The sequence below is a fragment of the Pongo abelii genome, chromosome 3, assembly GCF_028885655.2.
Source record: "Pongo abelii isolate AG06213 chromosome 3, NHGRI_mPonAbe1-v2.0_pri, whole genome shotgun sequence".
In the NCBI taxonomy this organism is placed as follows: Eukaryota; Metazoa; Chordata; class Mammalia; order Primates; family Hominidae; genus Pongo; species Pongo abelii.
In genome coordinates this window covers 121,423,995-121,436,935 of record NC_071988.2, presented here as the reverse complement: position 1 = coordinate 121,436,935, position 12,941 = coordinate 121,423,995, and the positions used below count along the sequence as shown (strand labels likewise).

The following is a 12,941-nucleotide window of genomic DNA, read 5'->3' as shown; positions in this document are numbered from 1 at the left end:
CTTCAAAAATATTTACTGAGACCCTATTGTTTGCCAAGCACTGTGATAACTAATAGGTGTAATAGTAAAAAAAAAAAAAAAAAAAATCTTGTCTCTTTTCTTTAAAAACTTTGAGTCAGTCTTTGCAGTTCTTTCGCTGCCAGTGTCCACTTATACCCTAGATCATTTTGCCTGTCACTACCTCTGTCATCAAGCCACCTGCACATGGAACACATCTAAAGTTGCAAAGTACTCTCCAAAAATTTTGAAAATGTACTGTGGCTTTTGTGAAAGTAAATTACTAGGTTGTGGAAGAAGGTTGGCATCCACACGTACTTAATGTTCTCTGTTCCATTCAGAGTATTTATTTTCTAATCCTAATATACTTTAAAGATTTCAGGCTTAAATCTGTTAAATCTTTAAGGTACAAACTGTATGTATATAATCTTTAGAAATGTGCTTATCACAATGAAAATCAGGGATAACATTTTTTGAGTCCCATGTTATATTTTATCATGAGATATTATTTTTTTCAGAGAGTGACACAGATAAATTATCTTTGGCATAACGGGGATGGCTGGGTGCAGTGGTTTATGCCTATAATCCCAGCACTTTGGAAGGCTGAGATGGGAGGATCATTTGAGGCCAGAATTTCAAGACTAGCCTCAGCCCCAACATAGCAAGACCCCATCTATATCAAAAATAAATAAAGAAATAACTGGGCTAACTTAATTTGACATTTAAACCATAGACTACTGCAGTTGTTTTGCGTGTACTAAACTGTTGCTTTGATAGTTGGTTAGATCTACATTATGCAAGAACAAAATTTTTGGAATGTAATGCATGTTCATTCTTAGCTGTGACATACTTTTGAGGAGTTTTGGAATTTCTTTGTCCACTTACAAGTACTAAAAAATTCTTCTTATTGTCTCATTTTAGTTACAATATATGCTCTGACTTTCATCCACAATTATTATGGGCTTTGCTTTACTTCTCTGTAGTTGTGATACATTACACTAAGGACATTTTCATGGTTTACTCTTCTTAGACTCGGGAAGAGGTTGGAGGAATGGTCTGTGGTCGAAAAAGAGAATGAAGCAGACTAATCCTTAAAGGGATAAGCCATCATTAGATTTTGAGAAAGAGTCCACAGATAGTTCTTTATAGTATTCTAATAAATTAAAAATTAGAGATATTATATGACCGTCTTCCTTGAAATTTACATTATAACACACTCTCTTGTTCACAGCATAAACAAATGTAAAAATTACTATGAAGTACTTGGAGTTACGAAAGATGCTGGTGATGAAGATTTGAAAAAAGCTTATAGAAAGCTTGCTTTGAAGTTTCATCCAGACAAAAACCATGCACCTGGAGCAACAGATGCTTTTAAAAGTAAAGTAAACCTTTTAAAGCAATTTTACTAAGCTGTCTTTAGAATTCACTTTACAGTGTTTCAGAATATTAAATTCTGCTTTTGGACTGGTGCATTTAGAGACCAGCACAAGCAAGAGTCTGGAAAATCCTTTAAAACTTCAGTATTAACTGGTTATACCCGAAGTCAAACAAATGCAGTTTGGCTTCACAAAAGCAACATTCCAGTTCTGATACAGTCTCAAGTAACTTTTCTAGGCACGTATGCATGCTTTCTTGTTTACCAGGAACAAGTAGGGTGATGATTATGCATGAGCTTCTAGCGTATTGTCATCTGGTTCTAAATGAACTAAAAGCAAAATATAGTTTTTTTGAGTTTTTAAGGTACAAGAGACTGTCTGGAATTTGGATATTTAAGAAATATCTCCCCAGTATTCTTTTATTTCTATTAAACTTTGCCCAGTTTTTTCATTTTATATATCTAGTTTTAGCTAATGTGATTTTTTCTTTTTAAAAATTAATATCTTTCCTCTTGCCTACTATTTATTTTTTATTTTCCATCCCAATATTCTTTAAATTTTTTGCCAATTTAATAAATGTCAGAGAAGTAATTTTGTAGTTTTATATTTTGTTAAATACAATTTATTTGTAATAATTAATTTCTAATTCATAGTTAAATTCCTAAATTTGTAATTGTTCATTCTTGTGAATTTGGCATTCATAAACCCAGTGTATAATGTTTACAGTACAATGGTGGGGTCTTAGAATAACTGGAAGTAGATACTCATTTTAAACATCTTCCAAAAAGATAGAAGAATCAATTGGTCCTTCATGAAAATACCGTTAAGATTGTTTCCAAAACAGTTTTATTTCTTGAAGGAAGTTGCCAAGGAAAATACATTTGGGAATTAATAATATATTCCAATAAAAGCCACTGCCAAAGTGGTGCTGGTGAAAGTAAAATACCACTGTGACAGCGAGAGCTGTCTCAGTTTGTTTCCTTAAAGTAAAAGTGGCATGTTGAAAGTACAGGAAAAGCTTTACTCGAAAACACTAACTTGCAAATTACATTTCCGTCAGTTCATTACCTGAAGAATGTGTCCAGAAAATAGTGCCATTATTTTATTTCCTCCAAATACACACCTTTATTAAACAAAAATAAAGCTTTCATTTTTAAAAATAACACAGATAATAGCACTTAGGTTAATTTATAATTCAATAGTACAGAAAGTTGGGAAATTTCTGATGGAATTGTCAAATAGAATAAATATTTGTTTAATTTTTTTTATAGCTTGAGCCTAATGTATGCAGTCACAGTTACCAGAAAAAGTAACTGAAATCTTTAAATAGCTAATTTATTATCATATATTCCCCCAAAAGCTAAAAGTGAGTTTAGATTTATGAGTTCCACAAATTTAATTTAAAATTTTTTGAGTTTTAAAAATGTTTAAAATATTTTGTCAGTGGGTTATTTGTATGTTTGTGATCTGCTAAGTGATTTCAATGTTAATTCTTTATTAATGCTAAGAATATTAAACTATTTCTTCCACTTCTGTATTGAAGTCATGTTAGCATCTTTGAATAACACTAAATGTATGTAACATATTTCTACAGCCTGTGTTGCGTTTTGAATAGGTTAGCAACATAGATGTCACCTAAGGAAGCCAGCTAGACACTCATTGGGGTTTTACAAAGCTGGTTACACTTTCTTGTGGTACATTTCAGAGTTTAGTGCTCCGCTTTGCAAAACTAGAAACTTAATACTTACCAACATGCCGGGAAGTGATTTATATCTGAGGAGAGGATACATTGTTCAATACACAAAGAGATTACCCGTAAATCAGAATGCCAGTTTATTAGTCCCAAAGAGGATCAGAATAGGGAATTGGCTGATGAGCCCATTTTTCACTGAGTGGAAACTGCATAGAAAACTCAAGTTGTAATCCACACATGCTTGGCGAGTAACAGTAGTTAATTAGAAAATATTACAGATGGCATCATCACACAGAAATGTCAGGTTTCATTCATTTAGCACACAGGATCTTCTCATTATCTTCTGTATCATCTTATTTTATTTTTAACCAATCAGTCTGTTTTTGGAATACTAAGCCATTTATCTCTGAGCAAAGACAATACCGTTGTCTTTTTTATAAAAGCTAAAGTATGGATTGATTGCTCTGTAATTACTAAAATACTTTACAGAAAATGGAAACTACTTGCTTTCATTTCCTTCAAGAATAGAAAAAGAAGAGGTAATTAGTAATTAAATGAAGAGATGTTTCATTTGTGTGTTTTGTAAAGCTTTAAAAATAAAAAAGATTGCTCTCAAGGAGAATGGACTAAATGAACTCATATGTTCATGTAGCTATTTTGTCCTTCCAGTTAGGATTATATGTTTCCCAAGAGGGGAATATTTTATTTACATGTAAAGCGACTTGCAAAATACATGTAAACATATTTTTAAAAAATATTTTAATGAAATGAGTTCCTTTCCTTTTTTCTGATGTAGACGTCTTCAAAACATACCCATCTACATTATCTTCAAAGATTCCCAAGTATTTCAGAGACTATTTGAATAATACCTGTGTCTATTGACATACACATGAATGTAGTAATGGGGCATGGATTTAGTTGTTTATGTGTTTGCTTGACAAGTAATAGTGGAATGGGAGTTGTTGCTTGTATTAGTTCTGGTAGTTCAATATGAACATCTAGAGTATATCTCTAAGAACAAGGAGTTTAATTCTGCCATTTGGGCTAGTTCTTGTAGAGAAATACAGTGAGAGAATCTGAGATATCCTCTTCCCCAAAGAATTTATAGTTCATAAAGGGGAAATAAACCTTACACAGAACTTTTGCGATATAGTAATACCTCACATTTAACAAACATAGTTTTTCATCCCCATTTTTAAATTTAATGCTTATTTAAAAATCTCATCAAATAGTTAAGAGACCAGTGTCATTCTCATTTCAAAAATAAGAAAATTGAGACTCAGATTTACCCAGGACCTCACAGAAGACCAACTATATTTAAATACCAAAACAGACTACAGAAGTCCAAAGAAGTTAGAAAGATGAAGACTCATTGTGAGCAGAGTAATTGGAAAGGCCTTCATAATAGTTAGAGTTAAGGTTAAAGTTAAGAGTTTTCTCAAGAGTTAGCATGATTTCTATGGTTAGAGAAGAGAGGGGATGGCAAAACCTTGGCAGCGAGAATGAGGTGGTGGGTGATCTAAAATTCCATGAGGACTTCCACTTTCAGGAAGATAGGACAGATATACTTTTCCCCATTTCTCCCAAAAAGTACAACTGAAAACCCCAAACATTAATATATAATATAAAGAAAACAAACATGGAAGACTCTGAAAGGTGGAGAGAAAAAAGGTAGACCAACTAGGTAGGGACCTCAGTATTCAAAGAACAACACAGCAGTTAGTTGCTTAGGTATTTTTTTTTTTTTTTTAAAGATGGAGTCTTGCTCTGTCACACAGGCTGGAATGCAGTGGCGCAGTCTCGGCTCACTGCAACCTCTGCCTCTCAGGTTCAAGCAATTCTCTGCCTCAGCCTTCCAAGTAGCTGGGATTACAGGCGCCTGCCACCAATCCCAGCTAATTTTTTTGTATTTTTAGTAGAGATGGGGTTTCACCATCTTGGCCAGGCTGGTCTTGAACTCCTGACCTCGAGATCCACCCACCTTAGCCTCCCAAAGTGCTGGGATTACCAGTGTGAGCCACCATGCCTGGCCTAGGTATTTTTTTTACCCCGTATATATCCCAGATTAGGTGCTGGAGGAGTAGGCAACCCCAAAACACCAATACATATAGACAGAAAAGCCCCAAGAAAAGCCTGCCTTATCTAGCCAAATGATCAGGATAGCCTAGAAAGACAGAAAAACCGTAGCCACTCTACTGCAAATACCACAGGAAAAATTGTGGCCCCACCCTGACCCACACTAGCAAAGTCTGAGTAGAGAGCCTAGACTACCACCCGCTCTGTGCTGTAATGAGATGCTACCGCCCCCTCTATGCTGTAATGAGATGCTCTAAGCTCCCTGCTGGGATGGTAACAGAGAAGATTAACTAGATAGCTTAGACCTTCATTTATGCTGGGTAGTAAGAAAGGCTGCCCTCATGATGTCAGTGGAGATCATGTGGACTTTCACCTCCACCTGGCAGTAAAAGGGTGCTCATTCTCCCTGCTGGGGTAGTATCGTAGGTAGCCTAATGTACAGTCAGGACTTCAGTCACCACCCAGAGGTAACAAAGTCATTTCCTTATGGGATCAGGGAAGTTAAATGGAGAACAGTAATGAAGTATCTCTTCTCCTCCTAGCCAGGGAGATGTAAGTGGAGGCCTGATGTTCCCATAAGGGAACTTACGTATCTATCCAATGGGACCCCTCCCCTTGAGTGTCTTCAGAGGCCGAGGGAAAAACCCTGGACTTCCACTCCCACTTAGGAACAATGAGATGGTATTCCCCCTTCTCTGCCAAAGTGGAGTCAGAGGAATACAATAAAAACAAAATATGTAAATAAGATCCAGACTCTCATAAGATAATACCCAAATTACGAAGTTTCATTTGAAAATTACTTGTCAGTCTAAGAACCAGGAATATCTCAAACTCTATAAATGTTTATGATCATATAAATGTTTCAATGAGTCGTCATATAAATGTTTCAACAAGCAACAACAAATAAGCTTAAAAGGATCTCCGCAAAGCAATAGAAAGTCTGAGCAAAGCTGTTGAAGGTATAAAGAACAAAATGTAAATTTTACAACTCAAAAATAGAAACTATCAATGACTGGAATAAACAGCAGAATGGACAGATAGAGGAAATAATTGGTGAGCTAGAAAATAGAAAAATAGATGTTTTCCAATTTGAACATAGAAAATAAGCTAAGATGAAAAAGGACATAGCCTCAGAGACAGGTGGGACTATAGCAAAAGATCTAATATTTAGGTGATTGGTGTCCTAGAAGAAAGGGAGAAAGAGGGCAGAGCTGAAAAGGTACTCAGAAAATTAAAGGTTGAAAACTTCCCAAATTTGGCAAAAGATAGAAGCCTATAGATTCCAGTTGAATGAACCTCAAACTGATAAACCCAAAGAAAGCCACACCAAGACACATCGTTGTCAAATTTTTGAAAACTAAAGACAAAGGCTTGAAAACAGCAAAAGAGGAATGACGCCTTACCTATAGGGGGAAAAGCAATTTAAATGACAGCAAATTTCACATCAGAAACCACAGAGGACAGAAAGAAGTGGCACATTTTTTAAGTGCTGAAGGAAAACGACTGTCAACTCAGAATCCTATACTCAGCAAAAATATCTTTCAGGAATGAACGGGAAATCAAGACATTTCTCAGATGAAAGAAAAATGGGAAAATTTGTCAAGAGCAAATACAACCTAATAGCTAAAGGAAGTTCTTTAAACAAAAGGACACAATAAAGAAAGAATCTTGAAATATCAAGAGGAGAGAAAGAACATGGTACTCTGGTATTATTTGTGGTGCCCTAAAGTTCGTATGTTGAAACCTAGTCACAAATGTGATGGTATTAGGAGGTGAGGCCTTTGGGAGGTCAGATTCCACCTTGTGAAGACACAGCTAGAAGGAACCATTTGTGAACCAGAAAGCAGGCCCTCATCAGACACTGAGTCTGCCAGTGTCTTGATCTAAGCCTTAGCCTCTGTAGCTGTGAGAAATAGATTTGGTTATAAACTATGCAGTTTATGATATTTTGTTATAGCAGTGTGAATGGACTAAGACACATGGTAAACAAAAATATGGTTAAACACAATATACTTTTGCTTCTTGAGTTTCTAAATTATGTTTGATATTTGAAGCAAAAATTATAACATTGTCTGATAAGGTTTTAGATGTAGTAAAGAAAATATATAAGGCAATTTTTTTTGTTTGTTTGTTTTTTTGAGACGTAGTCTCTCTCTGTTGCCCAGGCTGGAGTGCAGTGGCACAATCTCTGCTCATTGCAACCTCCGCCTCCCCGGTTCAAGCGATTTTCCTGCCTCAGCCTCCTGAGTAGCTGGGATTACAGGCACGCACCACCACACCCAGCTAATTTTTTTGTATTTTTAGTAGAGACGGAGTTTCACCATGTTGGCCAGGATGGTCTCTATCTCTCGATTGCATGATCCACCCGCCTCAGCCTCCCAAAGTGCTGGGATTACAGGCTTGAGCCACCACGCCCGGCTGGCAATTATGTTTTAAATGGAGGAAGATAAAGGGAAGTAAAGGGAGGTAAGGATTCTGTACTTAATTCAAACTAACAAAATGATGACACCAGAGGGTTATAAATTATGTATATATTATGTATATATAATACATATAAATTATGTATATATAATGTATATATAATACCTAGAGCAACCACTAAAAAGTTATACAAAGATATATACTCAGAACACACTGTAGATAAGTCAAAATGGAATTCTAAAAAATGTTCAAGTAACTAACTCACAGGATGTCAGGAAAAAGAAAACAGGAATGAAAGAACAGAAAATAAAAAATAAAATGGCAGACTTAAACCCTAACTTATCAGTAATTACATTACATGTAAGTGACCTGTCTATGCCAATTAAAGGTCTTTTGGCATAATGCATTTTAAAAGCATGTTTTCACTAGGTGAAGTGGCTCACGCCTATATATTCCTAGCACTTTGGGAGGCGAAGGTGGGAGGATCACTTGAGCCCGTGTGTTCAAGATCAACCTAGCCAACAGTGAGACCCCCATCTCTACAAAAAATTAAAAAATTAGCTGGACCTGGTACCACGTGTCTGTTATCCCAGCTACTTGGGAGGCTGAGGTGGGAGAATCACTTGAACCTAGGGGGTTGAGGCTGCAGTGACCTGTGATTGTGCCACTGCACTCCAGCTGGGGTAACAGAGCGAGACCTTGTTTCAAAAACAAAACACAATTTTGCTGTATGTTGTCTACAAGAAAATTATTTGATAACACTATATCCAGAATAAAAATAAGGTAGAAAAAATATATCATGTAGATATTAATCAAAAGAAAACAGGAGTTGCTATATTAATATTAGAGCAAGTAGGCTTTAGAGTAAAAAAATTACCAGAGAAGTACATTATGAACACGTACATGATACATTAAGACATAAATGTATATGCACCAAAAGACCGCTGCAAAATATGTAAAGCAAAAACTAATAGAACTGGAGGAAGAAATAGACAGTCACAATTATAGTTGGAGACTCTGATACCTCTCTGTCAATAATTGGTAGAACAATTAGACAAAATCAACAAGAATATAGAAGAACTAAACACCACCATCACTCAACAAGATCTAATCAACATTTATACAACATGCCGCTCAACAACAACGGACTACAAATTCTTTTCAAGTGCCCACAGAACACACAGGAAGATAGACCATATCCTGAGTCATAAGATAAACCTCCACTAATTTAAAATATTGAAATCATACAAGTATGTTCACTAACCACAGTGGAATCAAAGTGGAAATCAGTTACACAAAGGTAATAGGAAAACGTCCAGTCCTTGGAAACTGAACAACATATTTCTAAGTATCCATGGGTCAAACAGGAAATATCAAAACAAATTTGAAAAAACATATTGATCTAACTTGGCCAGGCACAGTGGCTCACGCCTGTAATCCCAGCACTTTGGGAGGCCGAGGCGGGTGGATCACAAGGTCAGGAATTTGAGACCATCCTGGCTAACACGGTGAAACCCCGTCTCTACTAAAAATATGAAAAATTAGCCAGGCATGGTGGCGGGCGCCTGTGGTCCCAGCTACTCGGGAGGCTGAGGCAGGAGAATGACGTGAACCTGGGAGGCGGAACTCACAGTGAACTAACTAAAAATGAAAATACAACAATCAAAATTTGAGAAGACCAGCTAAAGGAATGCTGAGAGGAAACTTGTAACATGAAATGCATATGTTAGAAAAGAAGAACAGCCTCAAATCAGTTATCTATGCTTCTACCTTACAAATCTAGAAAAAGAATAGCAAAATAAATTCAAAGCAAGCAAAAGAAAGGAAATTATAAGAGTAGAAATCAGTACAATTGAAAAGAGTAACAATAGTGAATATCAATGAAACCGAGCTGGTTCTCTGAAAAAAATCAATAAAATTGAAAGACTGACCAAAAAAAGAAGACGGAAATGACCATTGTCAGAAATGGTGTCAGAGACAAGGATATCACTGCAGACATCAAAAGGATAATAAGAGAATACTATGAACAATTCAATATACATAAGTTTACAAGTTAGATGAGATGGGCCAGTTCTTTGAAAAATACAAATCATCACAACTCAGTCTGACATAGATAACATGAATAGCCCTGTAGAAATTGCTGTGGTTTGGGTATATTGAAATTTTATTTTATTTTTTTATTTTTTATATATTTTTTTTATTATACTTTAAGTTCTAGGGTACATGTGCACAACATGCAGGTTTGTTGCATATGTATACATGTGCCATGTTGGTGTGCTGCATCCGTTAACTCGTCATTTACATTAGGTGTATCTCCTAATGCTATCCCTGCTCCCTCACCCCACCCCACAACAGGCCCCAGTGTGTGATGTTCCCCTTCCTGTGTCCAAGTGTTCTCATTGTTCAATTCCCACCTATGAGTGAGAACATGCGGTGTTTGCTTTTCTGTCCTTGCGATAGTTTGCTGAGAATGATGGTTTCCAGCCTCATCCATGTCCCTAGAAAGGACATGAACTCATCATTTTTTATGGCTGCATAGTATTCCATGGTGTATATGTGCCACATTTTCTTAATGCAGTCTATCATTGGACATTTGGGTTGGTTCGGTATATTGAAATTTGATCCCCAATGTGGCAGTGTTGGGAGGTGTAGCCTAGTGGGAAGTGTTTGTGTTATGGGGGCAGATCCCTCATGAATGTCTTGGTGCTGTTCTCACAGTAGTAAGTTCTTGCTCCCTTGAGGCTAGATTAGTTCTTGCAGGAATTGATTATTTCCTGAGTGAGTGGGTTGTTATAAAGCCAGGACACCCCTCAGGTTTTCCCCTCTTTGCACCTGTCTGCTTCCCCTTTGATTTTCTCCACCATGTTATGCAGCACAAAAGCCCTCACCAGAAGCCAAGGCCATGCCCACAAACTTCTCAGCCTATAGAACCATAAGCTAGTCTCAGGTATTTTTCTATAGCAACACAAAATGGACTAAGACAGAACTGTTCAGTGAATTAAAGTTGTAATTATGAAATTCCCAAAAAAGAAATATCCAGGCTCAGATGCTCTTATTGAAGAAGTCTACCAAACTTTTTAAGGAAGAATTAAAACTAATTCTACATAATCTCTTCCAGAAAATAGAAGAGGAAGAGACATTTTCCAGTTAATGTTAAGAAACGTTTTACCTTGCTTATATCAAAACCAAAGACATTACAGAAAACAAAACAAAACAAACAAAAAAAAAACTACAGACCAGTATACTTTGTGGGATAAACCCAAATGTCCTTAACAAAATATCAGAATTTTGCAGTATATAAAAAGAATTATATACCCCAAATAATAGAAGTTTATTTCAAGGTGGCAAAGTCAATTCACTATTTGAAGATCAATAAGTGTAATCCACCACATTAATTAAAGAAAAAAAATCCCACGATTATATTAATCAGTGGAATAAAAGCATTTGATACATTTCACCACCCATTCATGATAAAAACTGTCAGAAACATAGCAATAGAAGGGACCTGCCTCAACTTGATAAAGAGCAACTACAGAACTCCTGTAAGCTAACATTAAATGGTGAAAGACTGAATGCTTTTCCCCTATGATCAAGAATAAAGCAAGAATATGTCTTTACCACTCATATTCAACAAAGTGCAGGAAGTAGTAACCACTGCGTTAAAGAGAGAAAAAGGAAATAAAAGGCATACAGGTTGGAAAAGAAGAGCTAAAACTGTTGTTATGTGCAAATGACATGATTATCTATGTAGAAATCCAAGGAATCTACAGAAGAAACTATAACTACAAAGTGAATCCCATAAGATTGCAGGACACAGTATAAATATACAAAAAATTAATTGCATTTCTATTTACTAGCAATGAACATTTAGACACTAAAATTAATAATATGTTGGCATTTACAATCATACATACAAAAAATACTTAGATGTAAGTTTAATAAAACTTGTGTCACATTTATATACTGAAAGCTATACAATATTGATTAAAGAAATCAGAAAATAGCTAAATAAATGGACTGAAATATCATGTTCATGGATGGGAAGACTCAACATAGTAAAGATGTCAAGTCGGCTGGGCACGATGACTCACACCTGTAATCCCAGCACTTTGGGAGGCCGAGGCAGGCAGATCACCTGAGATCGGGAGTTTTAGACCAGCCTGACCAACATGGAGAAACCCCATCTCTACTAAAAGTACAACATTAGCCAGGCGTGGTGGCGCATGCCTGTAATCCCAGCTACTCAGGAGGCTGAGGTAGGAGAATCACTTGAACCTGAGAGGTGGAGGTTGCAATGAGCCGAGATCGCACCATTGCACTCCAGCCAGGGCAACAAGAGCAAAACTCTGTCTTAAAAAAAAAAAAAAAAAAAAGTCAAGTCATCACAGATTGATATACAGATTTAACACAATTCCTGTCAAAATCCTAGCAGGATTTGTTTTGTAGATAGAAACAAGTTTTATTCTAAAATTCATATGAGGGGAAGAAAGAACCTGAGTATTTAAAAACATTTATTTTTATTAAAAGAATGTAGTTGGAGTAATCAGTGTTCCTGATTTCAGGATTTACTGTATAGAGAAACAGTAAACAAAACTGTGTGGTAATGGCAGAGAGATATACACATAGATCAATAGAACGAGACAGGAAACCCAGAAATAGACTGATACTAATATAGCCAACTGGTTTTTGACAAAGATGCAAAAGCAGTTCGGTGGAGGAAAGATAGCCTTTTCAGCAGTTGGTTTTGAGGCAATTGGACACCCATAGGCCAGAAAATTAAACCTGACTAAAAGTATCATCCCTTATACACAAAATGAACTCAAAATAGATCATGAATGTAAATATAAAACAGAACACTTGATCAACAATAGTGGGAGTAAATCTTTAGGATCTAGGGTGAGGCAATGATTTTTTAAGACTTAACCCCAAAAGCACAGTACATAAAATGAAAAGTTTAAGATTTTTTAAGTTTGCTCTGCCCTATTACAAGGATGAAAAGAAGCTCCAGGATGGAAAAAAAGATTTGCCAGGCACGTATTTGACAAAGGACAGGTATCTTGAATATATTAAATATGAAGAACTCTGAACACTAAAAAGTAAAATAACAGACAGTCCAATTAGAATGGGCAAAAAAATGAAGAGACATTCTATTGAAGATGATATACAGAGGGCAAATAAGCACAGTGAAAGATTTTCACTGTCATTCATTAGTCATTAGAGAAATGCAAAGTAAAACCAAAATGGGATATCACTACACATTTATCAGAATGACTAGAGTGAAAAATAATGACAATACCAAATGCTGGTATGGATGCAGGGAATGGATCACTCATACATTGTTAATGGGATATATAATGACACAGCCGTTCTGTACGACA

The 12,941-nt window shown here is 36.0% G+C and overlaps 1 protein-coding gene across 3 annotated transcripts in view; it reads left to right on the top strand.

The window, feature by feature from the left end:
• Positions 1 to 12,941, top strand: part of DNAJB14 (DnaJ heat shock protein family (Hsp40) member B14) — a 51,212-nt gene that overhangs the window by 22,227 nt on the left and 16,044 nt on the right. For all 3 annotated transcript variants that reach the window (XM_054553304.2, XM_024245587.2, NM_001133075.1), the window contains 1 exon segment: positions 1,229 to 1,374. In XM_054553304.2, the coding sequence (XP_054409279.2) occupies positions 1,229 to 1,374 (146 nt within the window).